This window comes from Scatophagus argus, chromosome 17 (assembly GCF_020382885.2).
Source record: "Scatophagus argus isolate fScaArg1 chromosome 17, fScaArg1.pri, whole genome shotgun sequence".
In the NCBI taxonomy this organism is placed as follows: Eukaryota; Metazoa; Chordata; class Actinopteri; family Scatophagidae; genus Scatophagus; species Scatophagus argus.
The window spans coordinates 13,009,695-13,033,494 of NC_058509.1; the positions used below are offsets into that span (position 1 = coordinate 13,009,695).

The window sequence follows — 23,800 nt, forward strand, 5'->3', positions numbered from 1 at the left end:
TCCCCAGAGATCACATTATCCACAAGCATTAAATCAAAGCTAGAGTGATTTTTATGTGGAAACACAACTCTGTGTGTGTGTGTGTCTTACCCACGGGGCTCTGACAGATCAGACAGCTGAAAGAGTATGTCAACCTCCATGGGTGTCACCTGGCCAAACCTCTGAGCTGCCACAATGAACTCCTCTACAAAGAAAGATTTTTGTTTAGTTTTTACTAAAATGATGAGAACCATACCTACAGAATCAGGATTCAGGCATTTCTACAGTTTCTCAGCAGCTACATCCCCTCGCCCGAACCTGAGGGATCCAGAAGTATTCTCAAGACAGGTGTATGTACATGTATGGTATATGTATGATTCCACTGTGTTCCGAGTGTGGAGACCTCCACAGTGAGGCACACAGTTGAGAATCATCAGATGCCTGAACAACCTAAATGGCCTCCTTTCAACATAAACAAGCCACAATCTCTGACCACCATCTGAATTTCTGAGCTTCAGATACCAACTCACAGTTCATGATCACTCATATAGCAACATAGATCAACAGGTATCTCCAGAGCGTCAGTTTCAGGCTCAGTTTCCAGGTCATCAATGAGACTGCAGACAGGGCACCAGTCTGGTAGTTAATCTCATGCTTTATACATACCTTCATATCGGCAGCTCATTATCTCAAGGTGCACAACTGGTCATTTTACAACCTAAAATGTAGATGTACTGCCAAAATATTTCCCACAAGTGCACAGGTGGCTGCAAAGTGCCCCAATGCATGTTGGAGTTCAGGGCCTGTTGGAGCAGACGTACATCATCAGCAAAGAGCAAAGCAATCTAGATGTCACGAAACTGAATACTTTCAACTCCTTGGGTGAGATTTTAAACTCCGAAATTACAAACAGAACAAGTGACAGTTTCAGTGGATCCACTGAGAACATGTCTGACCTACTGCATAGTATGCAGACACACCTCTCTGGACAGTTATAAAAGCATCGGCAGTTCGTTTTTTGAAAGCAGCTTTCAAGCTAGGATGAATAGGGTGTACTGCTTTAGAACCACGAAAAAATATGCCATGTTCCACCAATAAATCCAATTACTATATGTTGAAGGTATTATTTATCCATGGCCAAGAAACATGGCAGTGCCTTCATCCACTTAAGATGGTTTGTCAGGGCTTTGGTATACAGCAGCAAAGTGAATCCTGCCTGAAATAAACAAGTCTGAACGCCATTTTCACAGTCCATATGACAACAACTTGTCAGAAAAGCACCACATACTGGTTTTAATGCCTTTCTGCAGTTTACTTTGTCATGCTGTATTTTCATTAATGAGTGATCTATTACACACTGCCATCACAACATGAAAATGAGTCAGAATATGCAGAGCTGAGCTGAATGAATCACCTAAAGCCATAATCTGTTATCACAAACAAGAGCAGTTTCCTGTGACTGACATCTCTTTTATTCTTTTATAAGCATTCATGATACTGCATCATAGACTCAGATCATCAACTGATATTATGTTAAATACAATGCACCAACATAATATGATTAAGTGTTCATTTGTACAATTACTGCAATTATGATGTGCAATAAGAACTGCAATACACAGTTAGATTTATTGTTTGTGCATTCAACAAGGTGTTTTGTGTGTGCTGTACCTTTAATTCAACATGTTTTCATTTTTGGTTGTTTCCATTTTCCCACACCCTGCCTCACAGTAAGTGTCAGTTAGTGTGTTACTTTATGTGTTTCGTTGACTAATTTTTGACGACTCATAAAAAGACGACTTCTGACTTGCAGTCGTGGACATTTTTTTATCTACATACAAAGAGATGGGAAATTAGATATTGAACACAGGTTCATACTCCTTGGTAAAATGCTGCATTTGTTTATGTTATTTTTCCTCCTGTCACTGTTGAGGAATATACACATAAAGGAATGTGAAAATTAAACTGATAAAGTTAGTCCTGGCATGCAGGATCTGTTGTCAGTACCGGTTTTGAATTTCCCACTGTTTTACGGTAGTTCTCCCCTAAAGCTCTGTCAATCACACCAGTTACCTTTTGTGCCTTGGCTGTAGCTTTCAAGTGAGACATGTAAAAGCTTGGTGAATTTATCATAAGAAAATATGATAGAAAATATGGCCACGGTAGGTTACGGACCTCAAGAGTTCCTCTGAGGCAGCTTTAGCATGCTGTAACTTAAGACCTGGTCTATTGTTTATGAAATAATGAACAGGTTGACTGTAGGCTGGCTTACAGTGGAGGAGTCAGCATTGTTTGACCTGCTTTATTCAAAGAGCAGCAGGCTAGGGTTGTGACAAAGTCGCCCTACACTGAAGCCATTCACCCCGCCGAGGCTCAGCTTACCCCTGAGGCATGCTCTCTTTCTCACACACACACACACACACACACACACACACACATACATATATGCACGCACAAATCCATGGGTACATGAGGTTAATGCTCACAGGCATGTGAGAGAGCATACTTACTCAAACATAAACTCACACACACAGTCAGACACAGACAGAGTTCTGCCTGGGAAATCACAGATCATAATGCTGATAACCTGTCTAGCCTGTAGCCACTACTATACGCGCACATACATACACACACCTGGCTGACCTCTGTACACATTTTATAATTACCTGCTTCTCTGTGAAGTGGTCTATCGTTCATTGTAATAAACTGATGAGCACAGCTGGACATAGCTACTGACATTTTAGGACAGACACTTACCAGCAATCTTAGACTGAGAGCGTTTACACAGCTAAATATTACAGAGTTATTCAAATTAAACTCTTCCTTCCATCCTTTGTTAAGGCAGTTGGTGCTCTGTTGTTAATGAGTGCCTAATGGAGGCCTGCTCAAAGAATTATAATAATAATTGTTATTTATACAGCACTTTTAAAAACAATTACAAAGCGCATTTCAAATGGATTAAAAAAAGAGGAGGAATAATAACAGCAGTCTACAGCCACACTAGCAGATCTGAGGGGGTGCATTTGGGCACAGCTGTGCTTTGAGCTCAATGCTCATAATGATAAACCTTAGTGAAAGGTCATCATAAAAGATGTTTATGGCAATTCATCCAATAGTTGTTTAGAAATCTGATTTAAAATCATAAATGTCATGAGGCCACTAAACAAAAAGTTGGGGGCACAACAAAGTCAACAAGCTTCATCTTCAGGGGATCATGTGCATCTTTACAAAATTTCATGGCAATCAAACCAATATTTACTGAGATACTTAGGTGCCAAAGCAGTGCACTGACTGACTGACACTGACATCCCTGGAGCCATATCACCAAAATAAATGATGTGAAAAAACCAGAGATTCTGACATTTTTACGAAACCCTACTGGCAAGAACCTGATCACATTTTGGAACAATCATTGGTGTCATTTCCAAGGACTTTCAGAAGTAAACTGGCGCACATATTATCAGTTCTGGCACTGTCTAGTAAAGATGCATTAACAGTATTCTGTACACATATACTTCATCAGCATACACCTGATTTTAACCTGTTCGCAAACATACACAGCCATGATTTGCCACTGCTGGCTCAATAAAACGTGTGTTCTCTTTGTGTGCATGTAGTCACACAGACACTCACACATGTGTGCACTCCCTTTTGTGTAGGCGTTAAGCACTGTAATGGCTTCCCCAAGGCAAAAACAGTGGCCTTGTAGCACATACGGAATCAATCACGCTTGGCTGTGTTACTGTATCTGAATGTTTGTGTGTATGTGAGAAATACTTGAAGTGGCGTGTTGCAAAATACACACACACTTAATACATGCGGGTGTGTGTACAGTGTGTGCCTGTCGGCCAGCCAGTAGTACACTGAGCCGAGCACTTGCAGTCCCCAAGGAGGTCCTAATGATTCAGGGAATGGAGGGTGGATGGGTGGTGGCTGTAGAGGTCTGGCTGGCTATGGGCCACCATGGGTCAAGCCAAGCCCGGTCTTGGTGTACCCATGGTGGGAACAGCCTGGGGAGCACATGGGCTCTTGGTCTGGATCGGTCCACACCCCTGATAAGGCTTCAGATAGCATCATACAGCTACACTGATGGCCTTGGGCCACGTGGAACGAGATCAGAATGGGTTCTTAACGACGGAGTGGGAGAGAGGGAGTCAGAAAGAAAGGTAGACAGAAAAAGAAAGCTAACTAGGCTTCCTGCCAAGTGCTGAGGAAAAGAATGAGAGACAACAAGTGGGGCAAGCAAGTGAGACAGATAAGGATTGAAAGAAACTAACCATGGGAGACAGAGAGACACAGAGAAAATGGCTGAAAAAGACAAAGACTGTTGGACCAACCAATAAGAATACCTCATTTCATCACCTTGTAGTTTTACATCTTTTTTTCTACAGTAACTTAGATGATTTCAGAATTAAGAAAAAGCTTATAAATAGGTTTTAATCATATAATGAAAAAAGTGAGTGCATGACTTTGACAAAGCAAGCCTCGCTCATTTTTGAAGACTATCTCATTATCAACCAAAAACACCCCAGGACAAATGCAGTATTCCTCAGATAAGTGCCAGGATGTCTAATAGACAAGACAGGCTCCATCAGGGACTGTGGACATGCAGTACGTGTGCTGGGTCGGATCCAGCATGTCCATTTAAATGCCACTGGGAAAGAAGAAAACCAAACAAAAACAAGTTTCCACCCTCCCCTCAACACACACAAGCATAAATACATTATCTGGAAAACACACTTCAATACTGCCCGCAGCACAGGACTATAACAGTTTGAGCATCTGAGCACATACAGTGCACTCTTGAATTTGTTTTGTGATTGATTGTACGGTATGATGCCTTCCACTGCATTTTGGCCTGTCTTAATAAAAGTTCATTTTGGAGTTATTGTGTTTTGTGGTTTTTTTTTACCTTTGGTGACTTCAACATCTCGGCGGTGGCCAGCCAGGGTGCTGTAGATTTTTCTGATCAGCTCCATGTTGTTGAGGAGCGAGTTGAAACCGTTGAAGTATGAGAAGCTGACTTGGTGAGATGTGCTGCCACCCGCAACCTGGGCAAAGACGAGACAAGTATTTTAACACCGAATAAAGTCTTAAAATAACCCACACAAACAAACACAATCACAATACACTTCAATCAGAGTAGATTCTTGATAGGTGAATGTAGGTAAAATGATTATGTGTACACACAAACAGAGGAAACATGCTATAACATCACACGTCAAGAGGAAATCCACCGCCAGTGGTTAATCCCCAGCGTTCCTCTTTACCATTGCTCCACGGGGAGAAGTAAACCTATTTCAACCACTACTTTTTCCATCGCCCAATGAACACTCTCAGGGAGTTTAATTAACTCTCTTTATGAGGTGGAGGAAGTGGTAAACAGAAAATAGAAAAAAGGTAAGGGAATAAAAATAGACACTGTGCTCTTGAGGACATTCCAGACTGTGTGCAAACTCTTTTATGTGAACCAGCATCCCATCTTTATCAAATCAGGCTCTTAGAACTCTTAGAGAAGCAATTCTAACTTCTGTCTCTTTAGAAATGAGTGTCTGAGTACCTTTCATAAATGCTGTTGCCTGGTTTGGGTAGTTTAGGCCAGAGTATCAGATGAGTCATGAAGCTTTGCTGCTCTTAACTAGTGCTGTGGGTTGAGGCAACGTAAAATTTGGAGTTTCTTGCTTTCACTAGATGGCACTGTTTGCTTTACAGACACATTCAGGAAGGTTGCTTGCAGCTCGCTGTGTTTGCAACAAGGAGTGGAGCTTGGGTGAGACTGCCCTACCAGAGAGACACTTTTGTATCTGGTCATATCTTATGAGCATATAGACATGGATCTTCCCACCAAATCCAACACAGAGTCTTTGACAGAGGGTGAGAGGAGAACAACATTTGGGTGAAAAGAGTGTGGCGTTCATCTTTTACCATGTTTGGTGAGTGAAATAAAGGTTGCTGTTGTTTCGCTGTTTCTGTTCTGGCATAATATCAACTTTAATGTGTCTGCAGTGTTTATGGGGGTTTTGATATATGCGTGCTTGTGTGTGTGTGTGAGAGAGAGAGAGAGAGAGAGAGTTTACTAACAGCACACCAAAATGTCTGGTCGGTGAGGTAAACACAGCAGACAAAATGACAGAGTCTACAAGGTGTTTATGAAATGGGGCAAGACATGGACACAGACACGAGACGCACACACGCGAAACAAAAACACTGACACACATAAAGAAAAGACAAGACACAAAAAAGACAAACATCTCAGCGTTCAAAACAAATAGAGTACACGCGCACAGCTGCTCACACACAAACACACAGGCAAAGATGATGGACTGTAAAGCCCCACTCGCCATCTATCTCTGTCTCTATCTTCCCATTCAGCTGGCCTGCTTGGCTTTGGCACTGCCAGAGAGGTTAGACTTAATGACATGTTGGGAGAGAGACAGAGACACGGTTGGGGGGGGGGGGGGGGGGGGACTGAGAGAAAGAGGGAGAAACAAATGAAGGGAGGGGGGAGGAGAAAGGATGAGAGGTGACAGAAAAAGTAAAGAGGAAGAAGAAGAAGAAGGTATGAGAGATGGATAGCTAGAGGAAAAGAGAAAAGCCACGGTGTTTGGCTGTGGCGGTGCGAGAGAAAGAAGCGAACACAGGGAGGAGAAAAAAAGAAAAGAAAGAAGATAAGAAGATAAGAAAGAAAACAGTCTTGCCTTCAACTCATTTACGGACAATAGAGTAATTTTAGGTTGCTAGTGTTCCTACCTGCCATTATTAACTAAATCGGTAGCAAACATAGCTTATAAAGCATTGCTAAAATTTCAAAGTATGCAACATCTTAAAATTCAACACCTTAAACATATTATATACATATGTTATATTATATTTTGTTAAATATACACATGCTTTACTGTATTACAGCAGCCCTAACACACGATGAATACAGCTGTAAATTTCAACTGCAAAAATTACAGCTAAAATGTGAAATTAAATCTTATAGGACCACAATTTGTCATTTAGCTAAATAAAGAACACCCAATTTGTACCTTTATTTTCTTAACATATAATGACACAGCACCATAACTCCCAGGTGTACAGCGGTGACTGACCTATTTTTTAACCAGCCTGATTTGGGCTCTTGTGGACAACAGTAAAACAAATGGAAGAGAGAACCGCTGAGCCAAAAAGGAAAACCCACCGCCACGAGGCATTCCTCCACAAAGGGTGTGAGCATGTGAGGGCGGATGGTGACCATGATGTCCCTGAAGTCCAGGGCTGACACGGAGCCGCTGTGGGCTTGGTCCCGCTGTATAAAAGCCTGCCGCGCATGTTCCAGCTGCATCTCCTGTGGAAAGGAGTGGAAGAGAGGAGGGAAATTTAGGTGTCACTTCATACAGTAGATGCATATTATTGTACACGTATGCAGGTAATACGCCTCTTTAAGTTGCCTTTTTAAATTAAAATCCATGTCTATTCACTCATATCAACACATAATGCATAAAAGCACTACGTTTGATTTGATAGGCCATCTGAGGCCATTTCTCCCTCTCCGTTATGAGGGAGCCAGTGTTTGGCCAGTCTTTTCTCTCGTCTCCTCTCCCAACAGCGGTTTGCCTACTGTGAGGCGTCGCTTGGGCTTTTCACACCCTCCCCAAATCCCCATTAAACCCACTTGACGGACAAACTTCCACACACACAAACAGATGCATGCACACAAGCAAGACAGATAATCACCCAACTGCTCACTTTGTCTCTCTTCTAGCGCACACATATGCACAAAAGGTCCACGGGGACAAAAGCCGGCTGCGGTGGGGACAGATCCCACAAGGCCTTTGAAATTAGCAGCCATTATCAGTACCTGCAACCACAAGTCTACAGAGAGAGGTTGTAAACAAACCGCTGTCACCGGTGTCCCCTCTGTCTTATGACAAGAAACTCAATTACAGCCCAAGACAGGAATATCAGAACAATAATACTCACAGTCTACACACAGTCATTGTGAAATACAGCCATAAGCTAGTTGGTTTGGCTGTTGACTCACGTGCAGTGTACCGTGGTCTTTAGGTCAAAAAGTCATGAGGCTGGTATATTTTTATTCACGAGGTTTCTCTCATATGGTGACACAATACCAACAGCCTCAATGACCAACTCAAGCTTAGTTACTTTTAAGTAACATATCAACTGAATCAAATGTTTTCTCAACTGAAACAGAAAATAAATCTGCAACAATTTTGATGATTGATTCATCTTAAAAAAAATAAAAAATAAAATAAAGTGAAAAAAAATATCGCACCATTGCTTCAGTGTTTTAGTTATGTGATAGTTAACTGAATATCTGTGGGTTTTGGACTATTGATTGGGTAAAAAAAAGCTTTCTGAATTTGTCTACTTGCATGATGTTAAATCATTAAGGGGTATTTTGCACTGTTTTCTGATATCTTATAGAGTAACTGATTAATCTGGAAAATATTGAACAGATTAATTGAAAATAAATTCTATTATTTCTATGCTATTATATTTTAACTGTTTGACTTAAACATTAAGTTAATTTGTCACATACAGAGTCCCTTAAATATCTGAAACTAAAAAAGATTATGCCTAATAGGAACATGTAGAAAGAATGGAAACATGTCACAATTCTGTGTAAATGCTGAATGTTTTAAAATGATATATCTTAAAGTAAGTACTGGCTAGCAGTTTAATAGTACAATAAGTTAGTAATTCAGTTCAAAATAAATGATTATCAATTTGTCCAAGAAGAATGGACATTCTTTTTCAAGCCACACACATCAGACAAAAATTGCTGAAGGGGGACTGATTAAATCGTGAACATGCAATGGCATTATTCAACTGATTGATTCAGATCTTAAAAGGAACTCAAAAAAGTGGTATTACCACAACACAAAACCCTATGAGGCTATGACTTATTGTTATGCTGAATTTGAGTGATATTTCACTGACAGCATAACTGATCGAACTAAATTTGCAGCGCCTGAGAGAAACGACTGAGAAAGAGTGACATTTACACAAAGCTGAGTGGAGACCGAAGGGGAGTAAGAATAGACATTGCAACAAAAGAGCCAGATTTGCAAAAACAGCAAATGTAGCAGTCATGTGTCAGTATCACCTATGAGCACAGCAGGGACTCCGGAGAGTATGTAAGTGAAGGGAAGGCAAGGAAACGAAGAAAGATTGACACACGTAAACACTCTCAAAGTAAATAAGGTGAGATATTTTGGTGTCAGCATCCCAAGTGTCGTGACTCACTTCTCCGGTCGGTTGTGAGTAGGTCAAAACACTTTGGTGTGAAATAAACTGGGAAGAGGAAAGGGAGGATATTTAAAGCCAAAACAAAAAAAAAGGAACGTGAAGAAGAGGACAGCATCCTGCACGCATGACTGTGTATGCATGCGCATATGGGTAAGCATTTATCTGTGTGTTTGTGTCCATCTGTGAATGAAAAAAAGAAAATTAGACCCTGTTTCTCTGGACAAGCATCTGAAAAGCCACACACACAAACCACACAGAGCAACAAAACAACTGTGGTCCAGGGTATGGAGCAGTTTATAGTCTCAGTCTCTTAAAACCTTAACTTGTTGCAACTGTATGAGTGTTGCAGGGATATGGTTTTTATTTGGGAGGGGAGTGAGAGAGGCAAGAGACATGAAGTTGGGGGCTCAAGACAACCAACAACCTCTGAGGCATTTGCAGTGGCGTTAATTGTCCTTGGACGAGAATAAAAACACATGACAAGCCGCCTCAGTTTGTTTTCAACAACTGTGGTTCCCACACTCTCTTCAAAACTTAAACAATAGGTATGAGCAGGACTGTTTCTCTCTCTTCCCAATCTGTGCTTCTCATCAACACAAGGCTTAAGTTATTGCAAGGAGAATCTTAAGTTTCTGCTATTTACATGTGTGCCAGTGAGTCCTCTGCACAGTGAGGCTAAGGCCTGCCCACTGATTCTTGGGCGAGTCAAACATATAATCTGGACTTTTAAAATCCGCGCAATGCCAACTATTCGCTTTTTTCAAGCGCTTAAGGAAGAAGTGGGACATGTGGTGTCCCTTCCATGTAATTTGAGCCTTTTTATTTGCCAGGACTGATAATAGGTGCTACTATGTGCCACTTTTCTGAACATTGGTAATACCATTGCCAGAGACAGCACCAAGCTCACAGTGCGAGCTGAGCCTTGGCCAGCGTCCACGTATGAGACGGGAAAAATGCATGTAATTGGTGAGAATCTCTGGCTTCCATCAAGACAGTAATTGGCCAAAGAGAGCTCTTGTGAGAAATATGCGGTGCAAACGTTTTCCCCGATAATCCCATCTTGTGAGCATCTGGCAGTGGCGTGGTTACAATGGAAGAAACAAACACAATAAACACATGGATGTACGGCAGGAAGGGGGCGGGGGGGATTAAGGATGGGAACATTCTTGGGGGGTACGTTGGGTGGTAGGGAATTATAAAAATAACTGAAAAGTGTTTAGTGTTGGGTTTCACAAGTCTCTGTGAACTGAGAATTTTTTTTCCTGGCTGACATTTATGAGTGATTTGTCTCTTAATAAAAGTATTATAACCACACTGGGTAGTAGCGCAATCACAAAGTGTGCAGTAATTGCACAGGTTTAAATTCTGATTGAGAAAATGTTGTTGTGCCTGCCCTAATTGCCCTGTCATCAATCAGTGGAGCAGCTGGTAACACACTATAGGAGCAAACTGCCAATACCTGAATTTTACTTGTACCTCAGTGGTATAACTGCAGTAACTAACACACAGACACATTAATATCACTGTGATATTAATGTGTCCTAGTATTGTGACAAACTTTAATAGAACCCACGATAGCATAGACCTCTCAGGTTAAAATATTTAGAGTTTAAATAAGTTGTCTGTTGAACATCCCTCACCCTTACCTACAGAGAGAGGCATGCTACAATAACATGAAATTCACATTCTTCTCTCCCTTATTAAGGTATGAATCAAAAGCTATGAGAAATGATCGAATACAGAGAGCAGGAAATGTGCATCTCATATTGAGCAATGAGTGCGGCTGGCTGCAAGCCTGCTGCTGTGAGGAGCTAGAAACCACTGAGTGACTGACTGGGAGAGAACTGGGCACGCTGTCAATGCAAAAGTACAGTGTCCACCGGCCACAACGCCGCAAGACTTGCACTCATGCACTCATACACACACAAACACACACACACACACACAAGGACAAAAACAAGCACAAACACAGACATAAACACAGATGCACAAAGCTTGCATGCCACTGCTCACACATACAGTAAAGCGGTAAGATAAACACATAGATAGAACCACGCATATCTATAGGCACACATTCTGCCTTCAAACACACGCACACATATGCACACACACACACAACAACACTCAAACATATAACAATGTCCCAATATCCATGCGCTACTGCCCACTGTGTATAAGCCATCTGGTCTAAGTTAAGTGTAATATAAAAAGCTCATTCAGATACATGGTGAGTGTGGATGCAAACTTGGCACGGCTCAGGCCTTCTCTCCCACCTCTCCCTGCTTAGACCTGATTTAAGTCTAGACATCATATTGGAAAATGGCACCACACACCACAAACACACTAGGAATATTCCAGCTATACTATTTATGGAGGTAGAACTGTGTCTCTACCTGGTTCAGAGTAGGTGGAATGGAGTAATGCTAGGTGTACGTCAACTAATGGAAAACAAATGCAGACAATGTCCCAAATATATAACCTCAGTGTTTCATTAATGACTAATCTGGTCAATATGAAGGGCTGTGCTTGAGAGGGGAACGAACCTGTGTGTGCGTCTGTATTACCACACATTAGTCAGATCAAGCGAGTATGTGACAATGCAACTGCGTCTCAGGATAGCACAAACAGCCTCTTAATAAATGAGCATAAGGCAGTGTGTACAGGCAGATAAATCGGTTGAAATAGCTTTACTGACTACCATGGATCATCACTGGCTAATGGAATTAAGACAAGGTGTTTTGGACAGGCTGACAAAAACGGCAGAAGTGACGATTGAAAACATAGAAATTGAGGGCATTTGAGGAGAGCAGGTGATCTACATGAAACCTACCAGGAGAAACTGGGTAAACTCTCCATAGCTGAGCTGCTGGTCCCTCTGTGTGCCAAAGTGCAGTCGTATGAACTCACAGTCCCAGTTAAAGGGGATGTGCTGGTGGATGGTGGTCTGGTTGAAAACCTGCTGCACATCCTCTGCGATGGCAAAAAAAAAAAAAAAAAAAGACAAGCTGCTTCAATTGTGAATGAATGATGACAAGTTGCTGTTGACAGCCTAATAAGACACAACAACCCACTATGCAAGTGTACCAGCATTGCTTTCAGTGGTGGAGAAAGTATTTTATGTAATTAAAGTGCAGAATAGTGTCAAAATACTCCATTACAAGTCCTGCATTCAAAAAGTAAGTGTACAGAAGGACTGTGAGAAAAATGTACCTTAAGCACCAAAAGTAACATACTTGTTATGCAGACAAACAGGCGATGTGACTTTGTCTACTGTGTAACTGGATTATTGTTTGTTTTGCATTAATGTGTAAGTAACATTAAGTAAACAATTTCAAGCACACAATTTACTCTTCAGTAGTTTAAACTGTAACAATGTATTTAATAAGACAATCAATTAGCAAAGCTGTTAAATAACTGTAGGAGTAAAAAGTACATTATTGAACTGAAATGAGATAAGATAAGATGTGCCTTTATTAGTCCTTTGTCACAGCAGCACAAGGGTAGCAAAATAAATATGCAGGTAGTTTGAGTAAAAAATATACAAAAGTAAAAACTATTATATAGTACACACTTTTTCTTTAAAGAAACTATACAAAACACACCATACACACACACACACGACATTTGCAGTATTTCACAATTTTTAAATTGTGTATTAATTATGTGTATAAAGTATAAATGTAGTATAAAGTATAAATTCATATGAATTGGAAACACTCAAGTAAAATACACTCTGATTTCCTGTGTTGACACATGCAAAATATACACAATTTAAACAAAAATCAGTAAGCAACAAGGCTAAAACAAAACAGTTTATATTTACATCCTTTACAATAATACAATAACAGCTGTGTTTAGCTTTTACAGCTTACACCCTGCTTCTGACACTCATGAGCATACTTTAGCCATATATAAGGCCTTTACCAGTATTAAAATCCTCTCCCTAGTCTCCTTTCTGTATGTTCATGTTTTCATAATAAACAATTATCAAATACTTCTTCTGCCTTAAGTTTTGAGTTCGCACTAATAAAGACCTCAAATCTGTTGGTACAGTCTTGTGAGTCAGCTCCTAACAAAAAGCATGTGTTTCCGCTCTAGTGGTTAACATTAGTAATTATTTGATTTTGGGAAGAAACGAAAAAATGGCTGTGACTGTTTGTGACAAAATGTCAGCGTCAATCTCCAGAACACAATTCTGCTCTGATTGAGACTTAAGTTCCACACCTCTAAATCAGCCTTGAATGACACATGGCAGAACTTGTTTGAGTTGTGTAGGCTCTGTATTCAGAAGGAAAGCCTTTTCTTCTCACTCGTGTTCCTCTGCCTGAACCCTCTAAGCCTCTACAGCCAGCGGAGTGGAGAGACACTGAACATGAGTCCTAAATTACAGCCTTACTAAAGAAACAAAAACAAACCAATAGAGCGACCTGTTTCTTATTACCAAACAAGCCACGCTGAACGAGGGGAGAAAGGAAAGAAGGAAAGAAACAATTTTTTATAAAGACAGAAAGGGAGAGAAGAAGAGAGAGAGAGAGAGAGAAAGGTGATATTTACTTCAGCTCAGCCTTACCTCCTGAAGGAAGACAGCTTGTACATTGTTTTTTTTTACACTTTAATGAGGCAATAAATATACAGCGTTTAACTCTTTAAAGGATAGGCTGCCTCAGAGCCTGCCGTTTATATTATCAGCTTTTATAGACCTGTCAACACTCATTCCTCTTTGTTTTTTTTTTTGTTTTTTTTTTGTCTTTTCTGGCTGAGGCAACTGCATTTCATACGCTGTGTTGCATTGCAATTTTTATGTAGTCGACATTCCACCAAATTACGCATTTATTTTTTGAGTGCTAAAAAGTCAGAGCACCGTGCCGCCTGTGCTTAGCAGAAATTACTCAAGTTATTATCAAATAAAAACAGCTTTACAGAAAAATGAAATAAAAAGAAATCAGAGTACAGACATTTACTGCATGGGAAAACAAACGGGCCTTTAATGCAATGTAAGCTGTAGCTATTAATGTTTTTAATGGGTAATAAAGAAGGGAGTTCTTTATTTTGCACCTCGGTGAGGCTCTTTAATCCAATGAGCGGCAAAGAGGAAAAGGGAGCAGGGGAGAAAAAGGGAGAATTCTGTAATGTATCACAATAAAACAACTTTGACAAGTCTATAATCTGAGTCACAAGTTATTTGCTTTTGGTGAAATGTTAGCCCAATGCAAGTGGCAGACACTCTAGTCAGTGTTTGTGCATGGCATGATGTGTGTTATGTTTTTCATGCAATTTTCCACTTGTATGTGAGTCTCATAATTCACAGGCATTGGGATATTCATTAACCTTTGGGAGACGCAGAAAAACAGCAGACCTTTTAATTGCCACCAAGACAACGTCACTCTAACTGATCCTTTTAAATATGAAAATTTACATATGTGCATATATAATCACCCGCAATGATCTTGCACCCTGTCGACAGCAACAATTAAAATGAAATTCACTTACTCTTCCCTGTTTGCGAGCGGAATGTGTGCACTGCATTTCAAATCAAGCCTAATGTGCTAACGCCTCGCACACCTACAGAAGGCTGGCATTAGACTTGTTTAAATCAATTAGGCAAATGTGAAATAAGCAACGAGTACAAATGTCTTCCCTTTTTCACCTCGGAGCTTCCAGGCATCACAGTAATGGTGCCAATCATGCACACACACACACACACACACACAGATCTACCCACCCCCTCCCCCCATCTTCATCTCCATCCTTGCCTGTTGCCACCGGCCCTCTCCACCTCCAATCCTAACCTTATCTTTTTTACAGACAAAATACTGGACCACAAACCATATTTTTGCTTGTGGATGCAACCATACTGTAAAACAAATGAGTGGAGGTCAGACCCACACATAAATAAAAGAGGAGTTTGTATGAAAACTTCTTCAGTAGTGCATTTAAGAGGAACACGTGCTCTGTCAGGATTGGCTGAATTATCTTTGTGAAATGTCAAAGTGCTAATACATTAACTTTTATTTCAAGTTATATAATAACATTACAGTTATTAAGTGTTAAAAATCTTCCTGACTCACAACCTTCTTTTGTGTTAAGAGGCTTTGTGGCTTCTCTAATTATCTATAAAGAAGACAAGAGGTGGTATTGATGGAGGTTTTGAAAACATCAGTAGACGACAAAACATAATAAAAACCACAATACCAATATTAATTCTTATAAGAATTTTCTTTGTGTAACATCAGTATTCATGAGGTTCTAATTTTCAACGGTCAATACATAATTCCAGGTCTCTTGCAAAGCACATTACATACTAACCATATACATGCTAGTGCTTCAGTAAAGATGTGAAGGTACATCTGTGCTAACTTGACTACAGTATTATTTTTTATAACCCTGTAAATCGGGGGCAGAACTACTTACCAAAAGTGATCACTCCATTGCCTGTTTTATCAAACAGCAGGAAGGCAACCATGAAGAGGGAGTCAGGGGCACACATCACCGACTCGAACGCTACAAACTCCGGAAAAGAGATCAACCTGAGAGAGGAGTGGAAGGTAGAAAGAAGGAGGACGTGAAGGAACCATACAGACTGGTAAAAGCTACCATTTGAGTTAATCTATTACTGTGGTATTCATGTTTCTAGTTCCCTGTATAAACACTAAATCAGCTACACATGTGAGACACTAATAATCATTTTTTCTTATAATAAATAATAAAGGCTTAACTTACACTAATAAAATGGAATACTGAATTTAAAAACAGGCTGATTTAACACCGCCTTAAACTACAAAGTATTGTAATTACTGGCACACAGTGGCAAACCAGCACACTTAGACAACCTATCAATCTGTGCTGCGCATAATACAAGCAGTCTTTTATCCACTAGTCTAATATTCCATATGTAATGTCACAAACTCGTCGAGTGTGACAGTAAGAAAATAAAACATTTTAAAAAGCTCAGTGTGTGTTCCCAGTCTGAGCTGGCAGCTGGTACGGAGAGGCCAACTTTACACCAGCAGAAAAAAAATTAATTAATTATGAAGTTTTATATTAGACAGTGGACAGGCAAGGAGGAAGTTAGAAGCCAGTTGAAGGAAATGCAATTCCACTGAATATAAACGTAATACATTACTTGGTTTAGAAGCCGGGGTGGAAAAAAAATTGAGTGATGGAAATTGATTTGTCTGCATCAAAACTGAAACACAAGTTATGAGCTGAAAGGAAACACAATAGATTGGTTTTCTCTTTACATCCATTCCACTCTTTCCAAGTTTGTCGGTAAACACTAGTTAATCTCCTGTCTCTCTACAGTAACATACAGACACCGTGAACAAAAAAGCAAAAAACCAAAAAAAAAAAACCAAAAAAACATAAACATTACTATTGTGTGGACCCACTGAGAGCCCCCATGGGAGAATCCTGCTGTGGGGAACTGGACCACACAGTCTAGCCTTTATTTAGGCCCTGGTTTGCGGCTGCCACAAGTCCATTATGAATTTCACAAATGGCTCTGGTAATTATAGGAGGGGTCAGTGCTAATGAGCCGTCGTCGAGCATCCATCTATTAAACCTATTTCAATTTCCAAAGGGGGAGTATGGAGATGGTGGGGGAGTGGGGGTGCAATGATTACATTTTCCTGTTTGCTGTAATTAATTATGGTACTGTTGAAATTTAGAGGTGTTTGTTTGGAGTGTTGCAGGTTTGCATGTGGGTGCTTATGCGCATCCTTATATGATACTATATACATATGTATAAATATAAAATGAATATATAAAAAAATAAGGTACACATGCAACAGACTGAGAAAGAGAAGTGCAGTGCACTGACAAAAGCACTGGGTATCAAAATAATAACCAGGTAAAAGGAGATACTCTTGGTGAGCACTAGAAATATCGGATTAAGTTTGAAGCACATGTTTAGATTACAGGCTACAAAATCTTTTGAATGTAGTCTGCAAAAATGTTCTCATCAAACATTGGTGACCAGAAAAAAAAAGAGCCAAAACAGTCCACACAAAAGATGCAGATTAATACTTGGTTTTATTAAAAACTCCAAAGGCGTACTGGTATGACGGCATCTATAGGTTCCAGAAAAGAAAGGACACGCTGGGAGAGCTACAGAGAAACTATGAGAAATATGGAGAGGGAATAAAAGTGAGCACGCAGCTCTCCTTAGAGGAAAATCAAATCAGCTGTCATTGTTTCAAATTTGACAAATTGTTTTATTAACTAAGCAGGTAGTTCTTAAGAGCAGGCCCTGCTGATGGCAAGTAGGTGGAATGGGGCACAAAGGCACACTGCTGTGACCGCAGATCCACTGTTAAAAACAAAGCCAATGCCATCGCTGCAGACGCTGCTGGAATATTATCAAACTCTCCAATAATGATCAATCTTTTGTGACAGACATATAGTACACTCTGAAATTATACCTCAGAGAGGTTAATGAAAGAGCTTAAGCAGGTACAGGCTGCAGTGCAAAGACTCGGAAAGCACTAGTTTTCCCAGGCAGAACTGAGGGGGAAAAGGCGCATTTTTTTCCTTTTCACACGCATCAGTTTACACGCTTGCCGGTCATTCTGTCTATGTTTTCCCAGACATGGATAATCAGCATATTATTGAGAGGGCTGTTGATCATGGGGATTGGACTATGGTTTAGACCACGGAGTCCAGACAAGATCCAGGGGGCATCTCTATAACACACACGAGAAACATTCCATGTACTCATAAGCATTTACACATAGCTCTGTAACCGGGGATGAAGCTTATGATGGTTGATTAGCAGCGCCATGACGGCTGCAAAATGATTACCACGAGAAGGGGGAAGCCTTCGTTTATTGCTGTGCAGGTCCAACCCCAACAAGACACTCAATAATCAAATCAACCAACAGCATCTCCCAACCATCAACTGCTGTGGCTTGGGTCCACAGCTGCCTGATCCGTGTACACAACCCAGGATGAACTTTGGAGACAGGGCTAATACGATGCTATAATATGGCATCTCCTCAGCATACAGCACACTTATCTTTACTCTACAGGATTTTGTTAAATCTCTAAACAGGCAAAGACATATCCATGACATGTATCAGATAAAAGATGTAACCCACAAGACTTGATTCTAACATGTGCTTCTATATTTGACAGATGAATGATGTTTTTGTCAGACAGCAGATTCAATGCAATTTAGGCTGTCTGCCATACATCTGTCTGACATAACATCTCCACCCTATAGTCCATATATTTTTGCTTGTTCTTTTTTTTTTTTTATCTCATCTTCATCACCCGGCTTTTATCTCTGTCTCCTCTCAGCCAGCATGTAAATACACTCCTTTAAGCTGAAAACCAGGCTTGGAAACATTGTTTACAAGTAACATAAATGCATGGTGTTGGTTAGGCCCAGCTGATAGAAAGACAGCTCTCCTTCGTTGATAGTAGTGGGAGAGAGGGGCCTAGAGGGGCTTCAATAACCCCCTGTCCCTGGCATCTTGGCATTGTTACTGACAGCCTTCCTCCCACCTAGAGCATGCTTGCACACATACACACACACACATACACACACACCGGTGAATGCTAGCTGCCAGTATCTGTTTGGTTTCACAGAGTGGACACCCACCCGTCCAAGTCCAGAATGTCCACAGTAGCTGACAGACTGCTATTTTCCCAGCACGCTTCCTTAACAAAGTTTTTTTTTGTTTGTTTTTTGAGCGGGGGGGAGTGTTTTTATTTTTTCACACTTGAACAGATGCTTCTATCAAAACATCAGAGGTAAGACAGAATAGAGAGGCAGAAAGGTAGGGAGTCAAAAAGAGCCAGCACAAAATGGAGAGGGCTAAGAGTGCATTATGGTATATGAGAGTGTAAAGAAGGTGATGATAAGAGTAGAGGAATGCAGAAAAAAGTCAAAAGCGTGAAAAAGAAAGAACAGAAGTTAGTCGACGGAAAGAGGAAAATCTTCAAACCATCTTGTAGTTCTGTATGTCAGTGACAACATACACAAAACATTTAATTCCTGGAAATTGAGACATCTCCACCCTCAAAAGCCCTGTCTCTCTTTCTCTCGCTCTCTCTCTCTCTATCCATCTATCTATCTGTCTCTCTGCCTCACTGGGAGAAGCAAGAATAAGAGGGAGAAAAGTGATTTCCACATAAGGGATTGTTACGACTGTCACCATATCCTCTGATTTACACAGTCGCAGAGGGGGGAGGCAGACAAATGCATTTTCTCTGTTTACATCCCCACACACAAACACACACACACAAACCCACTCACATATGCGCTCAAACACGCATCTGGCATCTAAGTAAAATTTTTCTCACACAGACACACCAACAGAAAAGTAAGCGCGCTTGCTGGCTGCCATCCGACCCCCTGCTAAATCTATTACCCCTGACTCATCTTGTTGAAATAGAGTCCTACCTGGCAAAAACAGCAGCAGGCGCACTAGCTTCAAATACACTAGACTCATATATCAACCAAAACTTATTGTTCACAAACATATTTGCATGAGATCGGGCAAGTCGGACGAAAACAGAGCCCTTAAAGTGGTTTGTTTTGCCTTGCGCCCGTTCTTTTCATAAGGTTCACACAGATGAGCGCTTGAAAAACAATGCATTTGTGTTCCCAGCTAGTGCTGACAGTGTTGATGTCGCCGCATCTCTGCTTTTCTATAACCATTTGTTTTGTGTTCATGAGACACAGGTCTGCAGGATAATCATGTAGACCCTGCCTCATCAAATCATTTGCCTATCAAAGTTCTGGAGCAAAATAACACATCACAAAGTAAGAGCATCATAAGGCCTTTACAATGTCAACTGTAAAAAAAAAAAAAAAAAAAATCACATCCAAACCAAGGTCAAAACAGACTTTTTTTCCCCCTGTTTTATCCCTATATCATTTCCATTCCCCTCCACAAAGCCAAAATGAGGTTTAGATACAAAGCCTGGGCCATGGGTTCCTAATAGATTTACCCTGATGCCACGGCCACCATTTATCCTGCTCCAAAGCCGCACAATGCAATGGAGTGCTCCTGAATAGCATGGGCAATTACAGTGCATGTGTGTGTTTTTTATGTCTGTGTGTGCGTGCGTGTATGGGTGCTTTCTCTTTTTCCAATTCCAAAACCCCCACCACTCCACCTCACCATCATCTGCGTGCGCAACCACACACACACACCTTAAAGCAGATGTAATAACATGAAACTACGGAGCCATGTGCTCTTTGCTCTTTGTAGAAGCCCAGGTGGTTACCATGGCAATGGGTTTTTTTATCTTTTTTGACTTACCCTAACATTTTATTACCCATCATTATGTATCATTAAATACATACATATTAATGTAAAAACAGAGGTGATGGGGATATGGGGATGGGGGGAGGAGTAAGTGTGAAATTGGGGGTATATCTACAAAGAAGGAAACACCTGAAAGGGGCCTTTGGTGGTTTGATGTCTCTTTGCTATATAATTCAAGTATGAAAATCCTTCTGTGAATTTTTTACACCAAAGGATACAGTCATAGGTTTGTTTATAAAATGCAAAATAACACTGGAAAGGTAGTCACATGAGATCAAAGGGACATGTAATACATGTGTTGATAGCTTTGATAAGACTCTTTCATAAGCTTACTACTCATTGGCTTGATATTAATGAAAGGAGATAAATGTATGGCTTAAAGATCAGCAACTTCTGCCACAGATATTTTCAAACAGAAATCCTCTTGAGACACTCTGTTGTTGGCACTCTAAATTCAAATAAAAAATCTATGGCTATATTTGACTTCTAGCCAATGCATTTTGTGTCATACTATTTACAATAGCAGTTATTCCATAAGTATATTTTGCAGGTTGCAGGACATACTTATGGAATGAATATCAGATCACCCAATATTAAAATAGAAACATCAGAACACCAACCCATCTTTCTTCTGATCCACCACTCCGGCCAGTAGCTTTGTGGCCTCGTCCGACAGCCGGATGTCTGTGTGGGCATGGAGGAAACGGTTCACAAAGTCCTGTGGCGACATGAAGCACTCGTCATTCTTCTTGATGCTGGCATACTGTAAAGAGAAAAACAGACACAAGATACAGGGACGCAAGCTGAGCTTTAAAATTTGATCAAAAAAAGAAAAACAATCACAAACTGATGTGAAAAGCTTCTTTGATAAGAGGCAAACACAAAAAAGAAAAACAAAAAATACACAGGTAAACTCCTACCTTTTCAAAAATGGCTTTCAACTCAGCGGGGTCAGCCCTCCGAGGCAGAACTGTCTGCAAGACAATAAGTGAATATTTTGTGAATACAACTTTCATACGCGCCAAGCAAACACAATGGCCCGCTTTGCATCACGCATCATTTCAGCTACATTGAAAGCAGAGGTTCAGATTCACTGAATACTTTCAGGGGCCTGAAGATTTAAACATATCAAATAATTCACAAGAAAAGAGAAAGACTGCAAAAACTCAGAAAAATAGAAGACAATTTTAAGTTTGGAGATTCATTCTTGACCTTAGCATCACATTTCTTAGATTAGATATTCTAAACTCAAGGTTCACTTACTAGTGTTTCATGAAGCTTCTGACTGTATATTTTTGAAGAATTTGCTCAGGTGTTACCACGTGAAGTTACATGTTTCAGTCACGTGGTGACAAGCGAGTAAGTTCCAGTAACTGACAAAGACATTTATATAGATATATAAAGCACTAAGTGGTTGTTTTATCACAAATATGTGATCTTTCTGATATCAGAAATATGTTTCCTGTTTACTTGTGATGTCTTCTCTTCCTTAATCGTCTTATGACACCTATGGTTTATATTGTGAGCACGTGGAGGGTCCCAAACCCCTGGCTGGGAACCACTACATGGAGGATGATGGTGTTAGTTAGTGGTGTGACGTGGTGGTGTGAAAAAAAAACAACAACAAAAAACTGAAAACCACGCCAAGCAATCAATGAATTAGTTATGCAAATTAGAAGTCGTGTAGTGCCACCTGTGAGTGAATTAAACCACATACTGGTTGTATGGCTTACAAACAAAATAAGTGCAGTCATGTTTTGTCGAATTTATAAACTTCTGCCACCTGTAAGTAGTTTACGACAGTGACTACTTTTTAGCAAAGACTGACCAGTGAGCCGGAGACGGGGTTTGAAGGAGCAGGGAGAACTAAAGACAGAATCATTAATGCGCTTGTATCATTGTTGGAACGACAGCACAGTCACTTTGACTTGAGAACCGTTAGCCAAATGTAACTTCACGTTTAAGTTAGCGTTAACTAGCTAACCGGCTATAGTAAAGCTTCAATGTCATTGCCGTAGGGCCAGTGTTAACCTCTAGCACATCCTCTTAGCAGGCTAACCGGCAGTTAACGAGCCCCCCCGAGCAGACATCCTGACTGGCGGAAACCTCCGGAGGAGACACTCGCAGCACAACACCGACAAGACTCCGAAGAAAGAGGAGAAACTGATGTGTAAAAGTCATCAGCTTACCTTTGCTGCCATGCTAAGCACGCTCACTGTCAAACAGTCCCGTTCACTTCCTCCTGCGTGACGACGTTCCCATGGAGATCACGCGCCGGTGCAGTGACAGGAGGATGAAAGAGGATCAGCTGTGCACGTGTTACGGGGCCACGAGAGGTCAACTCGTCAACGGCTTGTGCATACCGATACATTCATCGATTCTTGTGTGTGTGTGAGAAAGAGGGAGAATGTTTCTTTATCTGTCCCGGACTTCTCTTAACCTTCACCCATTTCGTTAAAATGTCATAAACTACAATCTGTTTTACTTCAGGAAAGCCTTAAAATTAAACCCTTTCTTGGATAAGCGTGTGATCATTATGCATGCATTGCTGAATGAACCTGGGAGACACACATCCAGGGGCCCAAGGTGCCTAGTGGCCCCAAAAGCAAGATCCCGTTACTGCAGTAGGAATTAGGGCTCAGTCAAAGCTAGGGATTTCTGGATCGCTTTGGTATTGCTGCATCTTCAGTGTTGAATATGTGCTGATATCAGGCCTCATCTAGTATCAGTTTTATGATATTTTTGTTTATAATTCCTGCAGAGTACATACACCTGCACTGTGCATACTTTACTTGGGCAGTAAGCCTACGTTAAAATTTGTGGGGCAATTTAAATGAAAATCTGCATCACAGTTTGGTGGTTTTTTTCTATCATAATTTGTATGCTATAGTATTTTGTATCTGTGAAGAGGAGTGGATGCATTTCTCAGCATGAACAAAGAAAAAAAAGAAACTTTAGAATAAAGGTATGGTGGGTTCTTCTGGCATGAAGACGTGGAGCCCCTGGGCACAGACAAGTAGGCAGGGCCTCCATAGACATGTACCAAGGGGCTCATTATCCATCCACAGTGATCACATAAACAACTGGACCATTTCCTTTTTGAAAACTCCACTATCATACTCAACTGTGCATGTGCTATGGCACTTAATTATACCTCCTATGGTATTACTCTGATGTAATTTTTGGCCTCCAGTGTCAGCAAAGTATTTAAAAGTTTCTGCTGTAATATTTGCTCCAAGGTTTATTATATATCACACATGACAACACAGAAATAAAAGTGTGGGTTTGTT

General features: G+C 40.6%; 1 protein-coding gene across 2 annotated transcripts in view; it reads right to left on the bottom strand.

Moving 5' to 3' along the window:
• LOC124074150 (calcium-binding mitochondrial carrier protein Aralar2) overlaps positions 1 to 23,016 on the bottom strand; it is a 44,818-nt gene extending 21,802 nt beyond the window's left edge. Inside the window, exons 1-8 of one of the 2 annotated variants that reach the window (XM_046416776.1) lie at positions 22,700 to 23,016; positions 21,431 to 21,484; positions 21,131 to 21,273; positions 15,646 to 15,761; positions 12,065 to 12,204; positions 7,163 to 7,309; positions 4,892 to 5,030; positions 91 to 184 (exon numbers count right to left, since the gene is read on the bottom strand). In XM_046416776.1, coding sequence (XP_046272732.1) covers positions 91 to 184; positions 4,892 to 5,030; positions 7,163 to 7,309; positions 12,065 to 12,204; positions 15,646 to 15,761; positions 21,131 to 21,273; positions 21,431 to 21,484; positions 22,700 to 22,711 — 845 coding nt within the window. In that variant the 5' untranslated portion in view covers positions 22,712 to 23,016. Of the gene's footprint in view, positions 1 to 90; positions 185 to 4,891; positions 5,031 to 7,162; positions 7,310 to 12,064; positions 12,205 to 15,645; positions 15,762 to 21,130; positions 21,274 to 21,430; positions 21,485 to 22,699 lie in introns of those variants that run through there. The other variant, XM_046416778.1, reaches the window with a different exon arrangement.
• Positions 23,017 to 23,800: the final 784 nt, after the last annotated feature.